Source organism: Spermophilus citellus (assembly GCF_964194105.1).
Source record: "Spermophilus citellus genome assembly, chromosome: X".
In the NCBI taxonomy this organism is placed as follows: domain Eukaryota; kingdom Metazoa; phylum Chordata; class Mammalia; order Rodentia; family Sciuridae; genus Spermophilus; species Spermophilus citellus.
Genome location: NC_138190.1, coordinates 106,472,855 through 106,492,844, shown reverse-complemented (window position 1 = coordinate 106,492,844; position 19,990 = coordinate 106,472,855). Strand labels below are relative to the sequence as shown.

Genomic DNA, 19,990 nt, shown 5'->3' with positions numbered 1-19,990 from the left:
CCTTTTTACTTTTTGTTTTGAGACAAGGTCTTGCTAAGTTCCTTAGGGCCTAAGGAGCAGACACTGGCTTTAAACTTGCAATCCTCCTGCCTCAGCCTCCCGAGCATCCCAAGCTGCCAAGAATACAGGCATGTGCCACCATAAACTGGCAAAGCTTGTTTTGTTGGTACTGGGGCCTGAACCCTGAGCCTCAAGCATGCTACACAAGTGTTCTACTGCCAAGCTATATCCTAGCCATAGTTATCTCTTATGAAGTTCTTCAAGGCTGGGCCCAAGAATGATCACACACTACCCTCTTATCCCCACTCATAGGGAGCTCAAGGACAGGTAGCTGGGAGGTGTACTTTATAGCCAGGTACATCTGAATTAGAGTTCTGACTTCATCACTTACTAATTGTGGAAGCTTTGAACCTCAGACTCCTCATCTACAAATTGGGCTAATAATAGCACCCTCTCCTAGGGTGGTTGTGTGGATCAAGTGAGATGACCCACATATATAATGTGCCTTGCACAATGTGTGGCACCAAGTGAGTAGCTGATGTCATCATTGGCTACACCACGCTTCCCTTTTCTACTCTCTCCCTCTCAGGAGCTCCAGGGAAGCAAGGCCCCTTTGGGAGGCCCGGAATACCCGGGCACAGCGTGAGAGTGGGCTACACATTGGTGAAGCACAGCCAGTCGGAACAGGTTCCCCTGTGCCCCACTGGGATGAGCCAACTGTGGGTGGGTTACAGCTTGCTGTTCGTGGAGGGGCAGGAGAAAGCCCACAATCAGGACCTTGGTAAGTACTGGCTCTGAAAGCTAACCCTAGCCACCTGTCAACATGATGACCAACAGCTAATCTCTCTTTTCCAATCCCTTTGGGTCCACTGTTGTGTAGCAGGTTATAAGCACCAGCTCTGGACTCAAGTGAATTGGGGTTCAAATGCTGACCCCACCATTTACTAGCAATGCACCCTGGATGAGCTATTCAACTTCTCTAAGCTTCTACCTCATCCTTAATGGAACAAAGCTAATTCTACTACCTCCACATAGGGAAGCGTAAGGAGCACATGAATCACCCAATATAAAACACTTTGTATAGCGTTTGGCATTTAAGCTTCCATTAAGTATCAGTGATTACCAGTAACAATAATAACATGGCCTGCAGGACAATGATGATTACCCAAGAATTAATTGCATTATCTGTAGGTGTGCTAACTCTTAAATTTGGAGTCAGTCTAGTAAATGCTGGTTTTATAAAGCAGATTAATTAGGGAGCAATTATTCAATTTATAAAATAATTCTCATCATTATCAAAGTTCCCTGGTGCATTTACATATGGACAGTGTCACAGGACTGTCAGGAGAGAGCTGCTGTGGTCTGGTAAAGCATTTGGATGTAAACTCAAACCATCATCTAGTTCAATCCTGGTGGTGCTGCCCCTTAGCCAGACCTTACCTGTCCTTGCCCACCTTCTCCTCCCAGGTTTTGCTGGCTCCTGCCTGCCTCGCTTCAGCACCATGCCCTTCATCTACTGCAACATCAATGAAGTGTGTCACTATGCTAGGCGCAATGATAAATCCTACTGGCTCTCTACCACTGCCCCCATTCCCATGATGCCTGTTGGCCAGACCCAGATTCCCCAGTACATCAGCCGCTGCTCTGTGTGTGAGGCTCCTTCTCAAGCCATTGCCGTGCACAGCCAGGACATCACCATCCCACAGTGTCCCCTGGGCTGGCGCAGCCTCTGGATTGGGTACTCATTTCTCATGGTAAGGCCCTGAACTGCCCCTCCCCCCAGCAGAGGGCTGGAAGCCTTGGGGTTGCCCCTCAAGATGGGTTTCCAGGCTCAAGGAACACTGGGTAGAAAGCAGAGCTTGAAAAGAAGAGAAATGCTTGACCTGGGCTTGGCTAGTCACCAGAGATCTCAGTTCTGCATATAGTTCTGGATGTGGGGGAAGATGGCAGTCTGTACACCATGTTTCAGGATGGAAACAAATATGAATTCCAGGCTAAGGCCCTATCATTTCTATGCCTGCTTTAGTTATGCCACCACCAAGGAAAGGACAAAGCACACTAAAATCTGAGGGGACAGTGAGGGAGAGGCTAGCCCCACTCAGGGCCAGGACATACTCTCCCTGGTCTGTCTGAGCATGGCATGCCTACTCTTGTCTCACCCTCCAAGACCCATTCTGGCCACTGCTATTTCCTCCTGAAAGGCTCAGATGAGGACATGATGTATTTATATGCCCTCACTGGCATTTTTAGTGCCTCTTCATTTGGGGGAGAAGGCAGTGGCCAGCTATGTTATGTTTGTTGATAAGAAAGAGAACAGATATAAGCCCAAGGAGGCATCAAGTCACTCACCCAATATTCCATGAACACATGGGGATGTTTCATCTAATGAAAAGTCAAGTTAAGGGCCAGGACAACCCCTGTGGAAATCAGTGTGGCACCCACTGAAATACCCTGCCTTGCCAGAGCTCCTCTGTTTAATTATCAGGGATGAGATGGTGAGACAGCATCTTTGAAGAATTTTCAAAAGCCACAAGCTCCTGCACATTAGTGTACCTACTTTGGGATATGGAACTTCTTTTTTATGCCCTGGGTATAACATTGGGTAGTTTGTCCCGAAGTAATGCAAAGCCATGTCACCTGTTTTTCTGTTCTGTTCTGCCCGCAGACCAGGAAATAAGGAGAAAAGGCCCCTAAGCTTCCACAAGAAACCATAAAAAGGCTATGTACTCAATCACATGTACTTTGCTCAACCCTTATTCAGAATCTCTTCGCTCTTATGTTACATAATTCCAACATACTAGGATATTTGTCCTCTTAAGGGTAAAAGTGTGGTCTGCCTAATAAGACATCTTGAAACAAACAAAAAGATACAAGAGAGAAAATAATTTAAAGGAGACCCAAGAATTGTACAAGCTGCATAATTACTCCCTGTAAAAACTGACATTTACCATGACAAGCCTGTGTCATCTACAAAGTTGAATATACACATTGCCTGATGTTTTGTAAAGTAGGGAAATGTGTCCTGTGTTTTAGCAAGTTTTCTATTTTGAGGGTCAAAATGAGGAAATCTTTGCTGCTTCAGTTCTCAGGAAGGGTCACTTGAAAGGTCATATAGAGACTTTCACTCCCTCAAAGTTCTGAAAAGTTAGGGGTCCAACTTGGGCATATGTCCTGTTGGTCATTTGTTGACACAGTGTATACTGAGCCTCTTCCCCCACTTTATGTGGTCCAGATGACAGCCCAGCTGAGGTGAAGGGAAAGAGGTGGGGTATGGGGAGATGAGGGGCTGCTGCCTGTGGATACAGTGACTGGAGACCCTCAGCTCATGAGTGGCCCTGAAACCAAATGCTGAGGAAATCCTCTGCAATGAGGCCAAATACAATGAGGCTTTCTTTTACTTGGCAGCTAACAAACACTATATGTCACCCTGAAGGGTGTGTATGACACAGATTGAAACTATAAGTAGTTCTAATAAAGGGAACTTCAGGGTATGAGCTATTGATGGACATGCTTCTAAGGGAGGGGTCCTGGAGGAAGCAGTTTGTGGCATATTGTACACTCTTTCCCTTCTTAGATAAAGGGCTTAGAGAACCCTAGGGAATTTACCTTAATCCAACCTTTCTCAGATTCATTTGCTCAGAGTTTGGGAACCCCTGGTTGAGATGTAGTCATTAGCCATGCATAATGGGTTAGGAAGGAACTAAGGAGCTTGGAGGGGGGCACCCCAACCCTGAAGGCTGCTACCAGGGAGGATGTACGGCCTCTGCCCCTAAAACACAGTTTTTGGCATGTTGGCTAGAAGCTAGGACAGAGCCAAAGGACAAGTGCTTAGGAGTGGAGCACGTGTGCCCTCCTGCAGCACCTCCCCATGCCAGGCTCTGGCAGGCACAGCTCACCAAACAACCTCCTGTCTGTTTCAGCACACTGCTGCTGGGGCGGAGGGTGGAGGCCAGTCCCTGGTCTCCCCTGGCTCCTGCCTCGAGGACTTTCGGGCCACTCCTTTCATCGAGTGCAGTGGTGCCCGAGGCACCTGCCACTACTTTGCCAACAAGTACAGTTTCTGGTTGACGACAGTGGAAGAAAGGCAGCAGTTTAAGGAGGAGCCAGTGTCTGAAACACTGAAAGCTGGCCAGCTCCATACCCGGGTCAGCCGCTGCCAGGTGTGTATGAAAAGACTGTAGGGTGGCATCTGCCACTCTGCCCCTTGCCCTCTCTACCCCTTCACAATGGCCACCTCACAAACCTGAACAGTCTGAAGAAGGAAGGCCTGAGCCCTTTACCTATCTGTCAAGTTGTACATTAGAGTCTCACTTGGGCTGGACTGCTGGACACTAGCCACCCAACCCTCAACCCCAGTAGATGAGCTCACCCTGCTGAGATCTGCTGTTCCAAGTTTCCATCAACCTGGTGCTACCATTTGATTTGGATGTTTGTGTGACTATTCACGGCTACCTCAGAAAGCTTTGCTGGGCCACCACTTTCTCAGACTGCTAGCTTTCCTCACTGTCTTGATCACAAAAGTCTTCACAATAGTTAAGAAGTCATTGCGTTATGACCAGAGGCCACCACACATTATTTGGTTAAACCAGAGCCCAGTGTTTCCACATTAATTTTTTTTTCTGACTGAACATTCATAGATGGCTGAATTCTGCACAGAGCAAGCCCTCACTATTCAAGGCAGTCCCCTATATCTAGGCAGGCAACAAAACTAGAATGAGGTGCCAGTCAGTAGCCTGGGGTGACTCTGGCTCCTTCCAGAGTAAGCAAGACTGGGCCCCATATTGCTTAAGGAGGCATGAAGGCCAGCAGCTGAGAGGGGCCCAATAACTCCATAAGGTCCCACACAAATCACTTCCTCCAGGCCGGCTGTCCCCCAGCCAGAGACAGAGAACTTGGCCCAGTCCAAAGCAGAGCAGAGGATGCAACAAATGTGGCCAAACCCATAAAAGGAAATGAGAACCACAACCCTCTTTCCTGGGCCAGGGGTAGAGGGTGGATGGGTAAGGAGGTGTGAATTTTGCTTTTGACTCCAGGAACAAAAGGGTAAATCTTGTGTCCTGATTTCTCAGAAGTCCCTGTTTATTCCAAATGCCATCCAGATGTGTGCAATGTGGCAAATCAAAGCTGCAGTGTTTGGGTTCCTTTCCATTCTGAAGCTATTAGAGACTTTCCATTGAATTGGTCATCTGACTGCTCTTTTACAGGTAGCCTTTTAAACTATTTTGATATGTTTTTCAAACCTCATAAAAATCTAGCACATTCCTCTCATTAGCAGTGAGCAGACTAAGCAAGCCTGAGTTGGCCATAAAGTATACTGTATACTGTTTGTGGGATTTGTTTTAGCCATTTTCTTTAATTATCAGTTTCCCAAAACATTCTTTGCTATGTTGACATGAGACAATACCTTCCAGGTGATTCTGTTCCCTTAAGTATTATGTAAACTGTGCCAACACAAAGCATAATCAGTATAAACTGAACTACTGTCACCTTCATCTCCTAGCTGAGTAATAAGCATAGTATCAACTTTGTACATAGCAAATAAAATGAATAAAACCTAAACATTTGACTCTTTTGATTTTCTTGGATGAGAACTTTTCTAGCATCCTTTCTCACTTACCTCTATTATAAAACAATTTTCGTGGATCAAGAAAATTGATCCAAGTCAGGGTCGAAGAAGTCCTATACTGGCCAACAAATCCATAACATACTTCAAGAGAAGCCTACAACTGCTTTTAACCCCATCACATGCTACTCAAGAAAGGATTTTCTGTACACCTGTGCCCACAGGATCATTTACAGATAAATTAAAAGTACAGAGTTATTCAAGTCATTAAAATCAAATTTAAGCTATACATGTGTACATATATGCATGTATTTATGTATGTATACTTAAGTATGTACATATATTTATATATGCATAAAATCCATCCTCTGGAAGGATAAATAAGAAATTAATAACATTGGGAGATTTCAAGGAAGGGAACTGACCCATGGGAAGGAGATGGGTTTTACTGAGTACCATTTTACATCTTTTGACTTTTAAATCTTTGGAATACATTAATCTACAAGAAAAAAAGGAAAAACATGGAACCTAAAGAAAGTTAATTGGTTGGTGGTAGTTTCCAAACCCCACATGCTAGTCTCCTAGGAGACTGTGTTAAGTGTAGGGGTGAAATGCAGAGCCATGTGAAATGCAGAGAATTAATAAGGCAAGGAAAGGAAAACAGGAAGATACTGCAAAGACTTGTGTATACTCACAGCAGAGTGGTTAGAAGAGCTAATTTGATGAATATATATTTTAAAACTTAGTAAGTTACTAGTCTTGAAATGGTTTGGAAATGTATTTAATGCACAGATTGAATGTCACCACATGATTCATTCTTTCTACATATGGCCATCTACCAAAACAGTATAATTAAAACATAATTTATTTTTAATACCTCAAACAAAAACCAACAATTTAAGTGCATGGCAAGCTACAGCCTGCAGGCCCAGTCCAGCCCTTCACTTGTTTTTGTGAAGTTATGCTGGCTTACAGCCATGTTCAGTTACATGCATATTGTATAAGGCTGCTTTTGCACCATTGAGTAGTTGTGACAGAAGCCACATGGCCTGCAGACTAAAATACTTACAATCTGGTCCTTTAGAGAAAAAAATGTTCTGACCTATGATTTAAGTGATCATGATATGATTTAAAAACAAGTTGACTTTAGACAAAAGTACCAGTAAGGATGGAGAGACGGACCCATCAAATAGCAAGATAACCAAGAAGTGTACATTTGACATACTTTCCTTGACAAATGTGTGGATATATATTACAGTTATTTAAAATACATATTCAAATAATTTGACAAGAACTTTTTCTCCCTGATTCAGTTACTTTATTATTTGAGCGAGAGAACAGATCGCTTCTTATTATTTAGCTCCATAGAGGTCACACCTGAAAGAGTGATGAAGAACAGTGTAACCATCTCTTATCTGCTGGTGCTTGAAGCAAGATGATAGTTGCTGTCTGTCTTCCAAATGTCCTCATTTCAGCTGCTGAAGATTTTCTGTAGCCATGTAAAACAAGCTGAGAAGCAATGAACTCCTCCTAAACTTTCTAGACTCCATGACTGTTCTATTTCTTCCTGGGGAAGGGTTGTTGTCATTGTTGTTATTTTTCTGAGAAATGGTAATTGGCTCAGTCATGATTGCTATTGAGTTTGTATGCTGCTGGCATACCAGGCACTTGCTGACTACAAAAGTTTTATATAACAAGTTCATGTTCATGTGGTGCCAGATGGAAGACAGACCTCCAAGTTGAGTTCCTATTATTCTACACACTCAGAATCTCAAAATCTTCCTCCAGGTCAAAGTCCTCCAATTGTTCAGTAGAGTCAATGAATTCTATCAGAATACAGAAATGAGAAAGAACGAAAGCTTGACACTTGGGTTGATGTGGCCAATCAGTGTGTTACTTGGTGTGATGGCAGATTTTTAAATCACTTTGCTAAAGAAAGGCTGGTCTGGAGGAGACTTACAATTAGGTCTATTGCCAAGGATGAAACATTCTCTATAAAGACTTAAAATAACCAGACTTGTTGCTTGTTTTCATAGGCCTGATCACAGTGATCTGGCCAATACTCTGTAAGCCCTGCCAGGTACCTTTTGAATCACCCATGGCTTCTTATTTGCTGTTTCTGAACTAGAGCATGGGTGATTCAAAATCTAGTCATTTTGAATTTGCATAGAACTTTTTACACTGAGCTCATGCTCTTCTTTTGTCATTCTTTGAAATCAGCAAGTATTGGCTCAGCAGAAAATTAAAATAATCGGAAACACTATTCCTTGATCAGCCTAGCTGAGCAGAAATTTTACTGTCCAAAGAAAGCCTGAGCCACACTTGCTTCTTTCTCATAAAACAAGTGCTATGGCTGGGTGCGGTGGCGCATGCCTGTAATTCCAGCGACTCAGGAGGCTGAGACAGTAGGATTGCGAGTTCAAAGCCAGCCTCAGCAAAAGCGAGCTGCTAAGCAACTCAGCAAGACCCTATCTCTAAATAAAATACAAAATAGGGCTGGGGATGTGGCTCAGTGGTTGAATGCCCCTGAGTTCAATCCCTGGTACCAAAATAAAACAACCAACCAAACAAACAAAAACAAAAACAAACAAAAAAAACTATGTGTAGGTCTCCTGACCTAAAGCTCTGAATAAAAGCTTACCTGCCCCAGTGGTTGTCACTTCTGGTTTGGCTGGTGGTACAAAGGGAGGCCAGTGTGATGGATGTTTCTGAACTAATTCAAACATCCTTAAATTTTCCTTTAGAATTTCCTGGGGAAATACAGAAACAGTTGTAAATACTGCAGTCACTATGTTTCTGTCCAGTTGGCAATCTGAGACCCCAAACCCTAAGAGGTTGACAGGTTGGAAAAATGATATAGCAAGTATATATATAATCTACTTGAACCATCTGAAGACCTGAGTCATCTTCAGTTCTAGATACTGTTGGCCTGGCAGGAAGTAACCTGGAGGGAATAGCTCATGAAGCCCTATATGCATTGTCCATGTTCCATTCTAAGGCCAGTAGCCTAGGCCCAGCTCAATTTAGGGGTGAGGTATTCCTGAACTATTGGCTCCAAAGAAATTTTATTTAATCAAAATAAATATGTCCCAAGAAAATATTGGTACATAGTGGCATGGTTTCAGTTGTAATCCAACATTTAAGGTATACATTCTAATTTAAATAGACATAGTCTTATCATAAAATTCTCATTCTTGTTTTTTATTGGTCCTTTTAGTTATGCATGGCAGTAGAATTCATTTTGACATAATTATAAAAGCATAAAATATATCTTGTTCTAATTCAATCCTTGGTACCTCTTCCTCCCCTTTCCTCCCTCAGCCATGTTACCTTCCTTCTACTCTATTGATCTTTCTGCCATTTACCATAGTTATTTTTAGATTAATTTCTTGTTTAATTGTGATACCAATACAATTTTGCTACACTCTGAAATATAAGTAATGCTCTGAAAAATAATTTTCTATTATATCTCAGGAAATTATTACTTGTGATTCAGATTCAGTTAAGGACAGTAGTGTTAACTATTCATTCACTTGAGAAGAAAAATATCTTTCTTCCTTATGCTTGCAAAGGCTCTGGGCTTCCTCCATCTCTTGAATCCTTTGGTTTTGCAGAGAGAACTTGGCATCTCCTGCCACCCTTTCCAATGCTTTTTAAATTAACCCCTATGGTCTCCCTTCATTTTTCAATAAGTATTTATCAATATCTTTCATCTCTATGGAATGTGTTAGAGGCTGATAATGAGGAAGGAAGAGAAAAAGATTGGAGAGCCAGTGATATCACACAAGATACCAAAAAGAAACAGTAACTTCATGTGGATTTCTGCACATTGTGATTCCTTTAAAAGGTAGCATGTGTATATTTTATATAAGTAAGAGAGTAAATAGAAGGACAAGCTCTCTAAATCATGATGGAATATATTAAGCTATAAATGGACCACTAAAACAAGTACAAAAGTGCTTTAGGTTTCTTTAACCATCTCAGTGTTATGAATAGAGTAAGGAAGAATTTAGGATTGATCAATGTGAAATTGGCATTTTTAGGTTAAAACAATAGAATGTTAGTTGACTTTCAAATGACTTGTGCGCTTAATGGGATGAAACATTAAATTACAAGTATGTTTGAGACAAAACATACTTTCTTTGGTTTCCCCAAATTTATGCACAAATCTTCATATCTGAAAGATTGTCTGTTGCTTAGTTTCTTTCTTTTACAATAAAATTACATCAGACTAAGTCTATGTTAGTATGAAAAGCAATCTTAAAAAGGAATTAGACTGAAGAGCTTTCATGTTTAAGACTAAGGAAAACAAACATTTTTACCTTCTGAACAAGACTACACCAGTTATCAAAGTCTTTTTCTTCTTTGCAGAAAAATCCCTTGGGGGAGGGAAAGCAAAAGAACACAACTTAGAATTGCCCTTTGTATTGCAAGATAAAGGTATTGGCTGAGAATTAGGAGGTGGGTCACCCTCTTGCCCATGTGTATTTCCAGCAAGAGAGGAAGATTGGCTGGGCCTCTCTGTCTCCTAGTCCATTGCCTCACTTAGATACATACATTGGGATTTGCTTGTTCTCACTCTGACTCTGTGCTTCTCTAACACTTGCTCTCTCTTTTCTCTGTCCCTCTCCACCCATCCTGTGAGATATTTTAACTTGAAGATCAGTCTCCAAAGCACAGGGTTAATTCTATCACATAAAATGAACAAATATGCACAATTCTAAAGAATGTTCAATTAAACCAGCAAATAGAAGCCAAATAGTACTTATAGTTAGAGGCAATACTTAATAGGTGGCTTTGGCCTTTAAGGAATGATCTATTAGAATAGACAGAGCCAGCAGTTTCCTTCTCCTCCTCAAAGATATCCCACAGTAGTTAAAGAATAATTCATTGCAAGAGATAGACTTGTCAGCTCTTAATCACTAGTGTTCTAACAATTGGGTTAACGGGGGAACAGACAGGCCTATAAACCTCTGGCAAATTCACAGGCAGATGCCCCTTCAATGCATGATGACAGCAATCATGCTTCCAGGGAAAACCTGTAATTTCTTGACATGTATGCATCAAAAAATGGACACTGTCCTCCCAGGAGGTGTGCCCCAGCCATACCTATATTATTCCTTGTGCCCATGAGTGATAATTTGATGGAAAAGGACGAAAGGTGATAATACTAATAAGGACACTTGTAGAATACTTGCAGTGTGCCAGGCCCTCTACTAAGTGTCTTATGCACTTTGCACCTCATATAACCCTACAAGGAAGAAACTATCGTTTCCCTTGTTTTGTGACAAAAAAGTCCAAAACTCAGTCTATAGCTAGGAGGTAGCAGAGCATGAATTCTAACTTGAGCAGTTTGTCTCTGGGGTCCTTTCCTTTCCCATTAGATTATACTGCCTCTCATGGGGGTGGTGAGCCATGCTACCTAACAACCTAAATAACTCCCAGGGAACCAATATGTAACAGGATGGCATTGTACCCCCTCCCCAACCTTCAGATACTAACCAATGCTACAGAAGGATCCAAGTTCAAGATGTTCATTCTCTGTGGGGGCTGCTGGCAATGGAAAGTCTGATCATCAACCATTCCATTCTCTTCAGTGTCAACGAAGGTCTGGGTTGTGTGAGGGTCCAAAAAGATGAGCTCATCACCTGTTTTGAATGAGACATGCTTAACATTTGAATAACTACTGGCTCTGACCCCACTGCTATCCTTAGGAAAAGGCCCCTTGGTTCTCCTAACCCCTTTCTTGGTGACAATGAGAATGGGATGACAGAAAGCCTGAAGCCAGGGTGAGCATGCTTAAAAGAAGCCACTTGTGCCCAGCTCTAATTATTCAAAGAGAAGACTGACCCTAGCATTTACATCTCCTCAAAGTTCAAGTCCAAAATGGAAAGCGACATGTTTGAGAAAAGGTGGGAATGAGAGAGCACAGATGACATGGCAGGCTCTGTGAGCAGCAGTAGCAAAGAAGTGATAGTAGAGTCACCAGGCTCTGAGTCCAGGAGCCATTAGGGAGCTGTCTGCCTCTTTTGGCCTTGGAAAGCATCTCACTCAAGATCATCAGTTCTCAGATCTATGCTTAAGAGAGTGCCTCTGGTAAGGGAACAGGCCTTAGCCTTCAAGAGAAATGCTACCCAGACTGAAGGGGAATTGCTAACTCTGCTGAGGACTGCTAACTCCAGGTCTTGATTTGGTAACAGGTTAGTCATTGTTAGCAAGTAAGTAAATCCTAACAGAAAGCACTATCTTTGCTACATTAACAGCAGTACAGATGCGCCTCACGGGAAAACTCACTTGGAGATGCCTAGCCTTTACATACAAGAGAAAATCCACACTGCATTCATTTCATTGAAAAAAAACCTAGCACTCAAATGTCCTGGCAGGAGTTTGGGATAATAAAATATCTACTTTGACCTAATAGTTCCTCTAATGGTCATCAGCACAGGTCAAATAGGTAAAAGTACCTAAGGCAGCATCTAATCTCACTGTCCAGGCCTGAGCACCATCTGGGTCTCTGTCCTCAATTGTTTCAGGTGATAAGAGACATCTATCTGCAGCAAAAGAATGGGGTGGAGAGGGATGTCCCAAATACCCTTTCTGGTATGGCATCCAGGAAAGTACATCTATATTCTTCCATTGGTAAAGAATGTATTTTTGATGTCTGTTGAAAAGTTTAACTTTTCTGTACTGTAAACCAAAGAGAAATCCTTTAACTCTGTGCTAATTTTCTTGTTTTTAAACTGGGGTCATTGGGCCTCTGTGAGTTACCTCACAGGATGTTATAAGAACCAGAAGATTTCACCTCTGTGAAATATGTATAATACAATACAAATACAAGGTGATCACAGAAGTATCTTTCTTCAAATCAAAAGAATTCCCCTACAAATATATGGTATCCCCGTCTGAGTTGCTTTATGAAAGTCAAGGTACACATCCTCTAGACCATAGATAGGTAAGATTCACTGTATCAAAATAACCTCAGATCACACTAAAGAGTAACAACCAAGATGTAAAGAAGGAAGCCTAAGACCATAGAAAAGTGAGAGGATAAGGAAGTTGAAGACAAGAAAATAGAAAGGCAAAGCTAAGCTATAACCAAACTCTCTGCCACCAGAGTGTTTCCAGTTAAGGTGCTGAGAATAATAACAATGTGTCTGACTAAGCCCAGGACCTTTCCCTATGGGTGGTGTGTGTGTGTGTGTGTGTGTGTGTGTGTGTGTGTGTGTGCACGCTGTAGTAGTAGTAGTAGTAGTAGTGGTAGTGGTAGTGGTAGTGGTAGTAGTAGTAGAGCTTTACAGGCTGCCTCTTTTCTGATGGTGATTATAAGAGAAGACACTAAAAATCATAAAATAATTATAGAAATTATGTGAAGACTGAATTAAGTTCTCAACTGAGGCCCAGGAAGAAGAAGCAGGCTAGTCAACCATTTACAGAGACAGGGTTAGCCCTGTAAGCATTAGTGCTGTGGTTCTCCAGGTAGCAACCTATGCCCAAGTGCAAAGAACAAACATTCCTTCTCTTTAGGCAGGCAAGACCTGACAACCAGAATCTCATCCAAGGTGGCCAGGGCCTCCCACATAGAGCTTTTCCCAGCTTCTCACCATGCAGGGGGCCACTAGGGAAGCAATGAAGTGTGGTAGGCAGAGATGACCCAACTGGGATGGAATCCTGGCTTCACAATGCTTTCTAGCTAGGTGACCTTGAGAAATAACTCTTTTAATTACATAACGTAGAAGATGAAAATGACATTCTCTACCCTATGGGGATGTTTTGCAAACAGTGACAAGAAAAAAATCCATATGAGTTCAGTACAGACACAACTTTTTTCCAAATATTTTTGATCCCCGGGTTGGTCAAATCCACATATGAGGAACCCACAAATATGGAGGGCTGACTATATATTTTTGAAATATTTTCTTTGACAGGAACCTAAAAGCTTAGAAACAGAGAGCATCTTAAACTTACATAATTCCAAATACTGGATTTCATACTTAGAAAAATAGAAGCCACCAGGGGCTCCAGACTTCCCATTATGCTGTAGTTCTTGGACTTTACCAGTAGATGGCAGCATTGGAAAGAGCAGAGGCAGCTGCTTAGCAACCACCCTCTAGAGGAAGCCAGGAATAACAGAGGAGTTGGGATGAAGCTACCTTTCACTAAGAGTATACTATCTATGTGCTTGGCTCTTTTCTGAAGGCTTTACTGCGACATGACCTAATGGTGAGTCAGGCATTAGCTTATTTCACATAAGAACCTGAGACTGAAAAAGTTGATATCCTCTCCCTATAGTCATACAGCTAACAAGTAGGCGACTGATGTGTAATGTTAGGTATGTCTGCCTGTTGCCATCCCACCAAACCTTCCCAAATCTCTGAAGACACAGGTTGGGGAGGATGATCAAGGCCATCTCCACCATGTCCTATACACATCCCTTCATGTCATTACCTTATAACTGCTCTAGCTCTCCTTGCCTGGTGGCCAATCTAACTTCATAACTTCCTTGAAGCCCATTCTCTAAGCACCCTATTCCTGCCAAAGGCATCCTGTGCCAAATTCCCCTGGATGTATGGCTTCCCTGCTTATGGTCTTCAGCACTAACTGGGTATCTGGGCCCTGAGTACTCAAACCATGGTCTATGGACCAGCAGCTTTGTACCACCTAGTTACAAAAGTAAATCTTAGGCTCTGCCCCACACATACTGACTCTGCATTCTACTAGCTTCTTACAGTAACCTGGGTACATTCAAGTTTAAAAGGCACTGGGCTAGCTCATTTTGTGTGATCAGAGCCTTAAATGTCTTTTGCCACAGATAGTAAGGAAGATGCCTAGGTCTCCAGAGGTGTTGATCTATGCAGGAAATTCCAGGCTGCTCAGTTAAGATCCACATTAGGAGGTTAGTGGTTTTAAGGCTTAGCTCTCACTATTGGGAAAGAGAAACTTCCATCTTTGTCACCTCTAATTTCCACCCTGGCATGACTCTGAACACTGAATAAGCAAGCCCAGCTATGGGGGCATGGGAAGCCAGAGAATGTACCACCTAACCTGATTGCCTGAACCTCCATAAGAAGGAGATCAACAAAGCTAAGGGACATAAACCTCACTGCCTTGGGTTCCACAGGCAGGAAAGAGATGTTCTGGAGCAATATTGTGACCTTGGGGCAATCCCATGAGAAATTGAAACCATTTTATCAAGAGGAAAATATGGAGGTACTGAAAAGGAACCTGCTTTCCATCAGGCATAAGGCAGCATTACCCTTTGTAGGTCAGGCTAAACCCAGAAGGAGCTGACCAGAGGTCAGAATATCCCTGAGCCAGATGGGGGCCCACTTACTGGAACTGCCTGGTCTCCCATGCACACCTTCACCCCATACCCTCCCCTAACCCATGATGACTTACTTGCGATTCATCCTTTCTTACCTAAGAATCCTATGAAATAATAGGCGTTATTTGGCTTTCCTCCTAATGCCCCTAAAGACTGTGGCATCTTAAAACACTCCTAGAGGGAAAGAGAATGCAAGATTCTCAACTCACTTGTGGACTGCTGCTCACGGATCTCTGTGCTGACATGGCGGTGTGATGGGCAGGAAGCAATGGGCTTGGGGAAAGAAGCAACTTACTTTGAACGCGTCTACATACACAGGATTTATTTGGTTTATGCCCAGGCGAAGGGGCACAATGAGCAGCAGGGGTTTCCAGGCTAGGGTAAAGGCAGAGGTGCCTTTACTGTGGTTTGAAGCAGTCAGAGAATCAGAGATGCTTTCATCAGCTGTGTCAACACTCAAGGGTAGGACACAGCACATTTTTTCTAGAAACAAAAGGCAAGAGAGCTGGGTGAGTAAGAAGTATCTAGCCCTAGGAGATACTACAAAGGTAAAACTAACAGGGACCTCACATGCTCCCTATCTTGCCTGGAAGGCCCCCACCCCAGCCACCAGAGCCCAGCTGGCCCTACTTCCTTTAGCTTCATGATCTTCTTGCTGGCCCATGAGCACTTGCTTAGCTCAGTACAGGTATTTTGGGCTCATGGAAAGAATCTCATTTCTCAACTAGCCTTCAAGTCTTGACAGGGACTTTGTCTTTGGGTTTCTCTAAATCCCATGGCAGGATACACAGGCTTGGACAAGGGTTGGCCTCCACGAGACATTTACTGGGAGTTTAACAGATTATACAGAGTTTGGTTGTCCTGCAGGGAAGGGAACTGATACTTCTTCAAGAGGCAGCAAAACCCCCTAATGTTTTTCTCCCATTAAGAAGGCTAAAAAGAAAGAGAAGCAGAGCCCTGTGTTTCTCTAGGGCCCCCTGTCTGGCAGAACATGCCAGAGAACCCCAGATTTTCAAATGGTGAAGAACAAACTCATCACCCACCAACCAGGAAGGTAAACAGCCTAGGGAACTCACTGATATCTTCAATGACCACTGTGTTATCCATTGAAACATAAACAGCCAAGGAATTCCACTCATCAAATAAAGCAAGTTTTCTGCAAAGGAACACATAATGAGTCACAATCGGGGAAATGGAAATAGTAGGAAGCAGTACAATTTATGCCCAGTGTTTCTGATGTCACCAGAGAGGCTGGTGTTTGGGTTATCTCTGGCTCCTTTGAAAGAGCTCTGGAACATTCCATGTCTAGGGACTATATTTGAATCTCAGAAAGAAGACTCCACTTCCCAGCATGGAAACATCTATCTCATAAACAATGGTACTCCTACTAAGTGAAAAATAAAAGTTACCTATGTATCTAACCCCTAAATCCCAAGAGATTTTGTTTCCTTAAATAAAGACATTCTGACTGACACCTTGTCTTAAAAAAAAGAGGAAATAATGTTGTCATTATATATATATAGGACTTGGGTGTAGGTCAGTGGTAGAGCAATTGCACAGCATGCACAAGGTCCTGGGTTCTATCCCAGCACCAAATATACACACACACACACACACACACACACACACACACACACACACACATACTTGGGGGGAGCATAGATAATATGCATAATGAGTCTCAGGAAAGAAAGAGAGAGAAAGGGGGAGAGAGGAGGGGAGAGAATGAGAGAAAAAGATGCATTCTTATTTCCTTCCCAGCTACATTGAGAACCCTATTTAAAGAAACTTAGACCACATATGACTCAAGTGTGTGGGCCTTACTAGTCAGTGGCTGAAGAGAGACAGTGTCAAACTGCATGACATCAGGGCAGATCACTAAGAAAACCCTTTTAAAGGAGAGATTAGCTGAAGCTGAAGTAAATCACCCTTCCCATTTTCCCCTTACCTTCTTCCCTTGCCAGTTTGAGAAAAGACATGTTTAACTTGGCTACTTCTGGGTTATATGAGTAAAGTCCAGTCTCATTGGACAAAAGAAAAAAAACATTCTCTCTATCAAAGCAGCTCCCAGGAGAAAGTTAATTAACATTACACCTATATTGCATTCATTTTATTTTTTTACTTATTTTAATTGGTATATTATAATTATACATAATAGTGGGATTCATTATGTCATATTTGTACATATTACATTCACTTTAATGCATTATATTTTCCCATAATAATAAAAATGATGATGATGATGGTATGAGACATTCCTCAACTTATGATGGTTTGACCTAAAATTTTTGACTTTACTGTGGTGCAAAATCAATACACATTGAGTATCAGGATCTTTCCCCAGTTTAGTGATATACCACCCAATACTCTCTGTTTTGTTGTTGTAATAATAATAATAATAATAATTATTATTATTATTATTATTTTAGTACTAGGGATTGAATCCATGGGTACTTAACCACTGAGCCATATCCCCAGCCTCTCTTATTTTTTGTTTTGAGACAGGGTCTTGCTAAGTTGCTCCTAGCCTTGCTAAATTGCTGAGCCTAGCTTCAAACTTGTGATCCTCCTGCCTCAGCCTCCTGAGTCACTGGGATTATAGGCATGCAGCACTATGCTTGGTACATCTGATACTCTCCTGTAATGGTGGGCAGTGGCAGTGAGCCACAGCTCCTAGTCAGCCACAGGATCACAAGGGAAACAGCCCATACTCTACAATGGACCATATTACTAAGCTGTAATGTTCAGTAAGTTAGATATATTCAATGTGCTTTCAACTCATGATATCTTCAACTTACAACAGGTTTATCAGGCAGTAATTCCAGGAACATCCATATTGTTGTTAATGACAACAACCACAATAGTCAGAGCCCACATAAATTATATGGTCTAAATTATGTGCTTCTATTTGTTTACTGTTAGGAACCTCAAAATTCAGAAGAAAGAAGGAAATTCTAAGGGAAGTAATTTAAAAATCAGGTTCTAGGCTCAGCATAGTAGTTCTAACCTTCTACACTTTCTGCCCAGGGTTCCTAGAGCAGTTCCTGAAACACTGCCAGTTCCTTGCTCTGCAGAGTCAATGATACCCAAATGACACTCTTGACTAAGGCAAAAATGTGGTTTCCTATTAGGAAAATTACATTATAAGTTTTCCTTCAATCCTGAGAAAGCCCAGACTGCTCCCAACACATGCATATTTCCAAAGCAGTTTAGTTAATTACTTAGTAATGGAATAATTGCTAACAATTGAAACAGGTCCCCTTCTGTACTTTACATGGAGTAGGCCCTGCCATAATGCCCAGGAACTGAAATACACTGTACCAAAGGATGCCTGATAGTTTCATTCTTCTCCTCCCTAAATCTGGCCCCAAATTCTAGCTGCCATTTCCATTCATTCATCAAGCATTTATTGAGTATTTATGTGTGCCATAAAGTTTTATGTGCTAGAGTTACAGAGTGAACAAGAAAAATCTAGCTTCTGCCCTGAGTTTTCATTAACAAACTGTCAGGAAGGAAGGAGGGACAAGAAGAAAGGTGGCCTGTGTGGTATAGGAACATCAGATGCCCCATTAACTTCTGAAAAGCTGAACCTGACCTTTCCTGTTACATTTGGAGACAAATTCTGGAATTTAACAGGATAACTGCAAAAAGTACCACACTGGGCTACCTTGAGTCAGCTAAGAGATGACAAAAGAGTGAGGAATTCCAAGACAAACCCTAGGGGTTCCTCTCCTTCAATAGGCAGTGAGTTCTGCTAGTTCATTTTAGCACTTAACATAAGAAAGTCACCAGTAAATGTTAAATGAATTAATTAATGGATTTTTAAACTATGGAGGGGTCCATTTCTTGCTTAGACTGGCTAAGCCTCTACTACTTAATCCTTTTCACTTCAAAGGACCCCCAGGCTAATAACTCCCTGGCACAAGCACATCAATCTGTAGGATGAGCTACTGGATAAATCCTGGGGTAAAGCCATATGTACTGATACAGTAGATACAACTCTGTTAAGCCAAGATAGAGGTCCACACATATACATTTCAAAGAACTGTCTGAGCAAAATAATACAGGTGTTTGATGGCTTAGTGGGAATGCAAGAATACTTAGGTTGATGGAAGGTTTAGTTGGCTGGAGGGGGGAAGCATAGGAAATGGTAAAATAGGCAAATGCTAGACTCTTTTACTTACTTTAACACCTGTGCAACTGTGTTTGGTCCAAACCATTCGCCAATTGATTTCCCTTCTCCTACACCCATTTGTGCTGTTTTTATGTGGAAAAAATTGACATGTTAGCAAAATATCTTCCAATGAGCCACAAACTCCTAAATGTTTGCATAAATAATTAAGCAGATGGACAACTTATAAAAGTCACTTATATAAGGCAGAAAAAGAAAAAGATCAGGTATAGGTATTCCTTTCAAACCACTAATTAAGGATCTTACCCATTTGATGGATAGAATAGCAACAGTCTTTTCTATCTAAGAAGCACTGTAGAATCCGTTGGTATTCTTTGGGTTGTTCTTTTTGTTTCTCCCAGTTCCAGTCTTTTGAAGAAAAAAAAAGAGCTAAAATCATTATTGTAACTGTTTTTTTTTTACCTCTTAGCACTCCTATTGTAACTACAAAGTAGAAGGAAAATAAAGGTATAACATCTAGAAGACAGGAATGATGGAGTTAGAATATTCCTAAGTATCTTTCATCTGGATGATAAAGACATCTGGAAACTGACTACTTTTCAAAGACTCAGTGGATATAAAGCAAAAGCCAAATAAGTAGTTGACCAAGGATTTGACTTAATTCAAGGACTGGAGCTAGAAAGATATTATATAAAAATGGTATCACCAAAGGTCTTTCTGGCCAGCTATTGTAAATAGGAAGTCAACAAAAAATTGGCAGTGTATCCCTGTATAACCCAGATGCCATAATATCTCAGCTCCAAATGGACAGCAATGGCTTTTCCCTTACATTCTGGCAGCATCACCAAAAGGGTCTCACAGAAGGCTAGGGATGGGGTCTATTCTGACATATAGCAGTTTACAGGGAAAGATACATAATTCACAGCTAAGGAAATTTTTTAAAAATTGCATGCTTCCATTTTTACAACACCTT

The 19,990-nt window shown here is 41.8% G+C and overlaps 2 protein-coding genes across 3 annotated transcripts in view; one reads left to right on the top strand and one right to left on the bottom strand.

Moving 5' to 3' along the window:
* The window catches only part of COL4A6 (collagen type IV alpha 6 chain), a 300,475-nt gene extending 294,936 nt beyond the window's left edge, over nucleotides 1–5,539 (top strand). The window contains exons 46-48 of the mRNA XM_081276853.1: nucleotides 590–781; nucleotides 1,468–1,754; nucleotides 3,921–5,539. Of these exons, the coding sequence (XP_081132979.1) occupies nucleotides 590–781; nucleotides 1,468–1,754; nucleotides 3,921–4,181 (740 nt within the window). The 3' untranslated portion in view covers nucleotides 4,182–5,539. The remainder of the gene's footprint in view (nucleotides 1–589; nucleotides 782–1,467; nucleotides 1,755–3,920) is intronic.
* Nucleotides 5,540–6,328: 789 nt separating this feature from the next.
* Nucleotides 6,329–19,990, bottom strand: part of ATG4A (autophagy related 4A cysteine peptidase) — a 56,619-nt gene continuing 42,957 nt past the window's right edge. For both annotated transcript variants that reach the window (XM_081276426.1, XM_081276425.1), the window contains 9 exons: nucleotides 19,324–19,425; nucleotides 19,070–19,142; nucleotides 15,962–16,041; nucleotides 15,181–15,368; nucleotides 14,981–15,059; nucleotides 11,066–11,211; nucleotides 9,886–9,942; nucleotides 8,205–8,313; nucleotides 6,329–7,389 (listed from right to left, as the gene is read on the bottom strand). In XM_081276426.1, coding sequence (XP_081132552.1) covers nucleotides 7,319–7,389; nucleotides 8,205–8,313; nucleotides 9,886–9,942; nucleotides 11,066–11,211; nucleotides 14,981–15,059; nucleotides 15,181–15,368; nucleotides 15,962–16,041; nucleotides 19,070–19,142; nucleotides 19,324–19,425 — 905 coding nt within the window. In that variant the 3' untranslated portion in view covers nucleotides 6,329–7,318. The remainder of the gene's footprint in view (nucleotides 7,390–8,204; nucleotides 8,314–9,885; nucleotides 9,943–11,065; nucleotides 11,212–14,980; nucleotides 15,060–15,180; nucleotides 15,369–15,961; nucleotides 16,042–19,069; nucleotides 19,143–19,323; nucleotides 19,426–19,990) is intronic.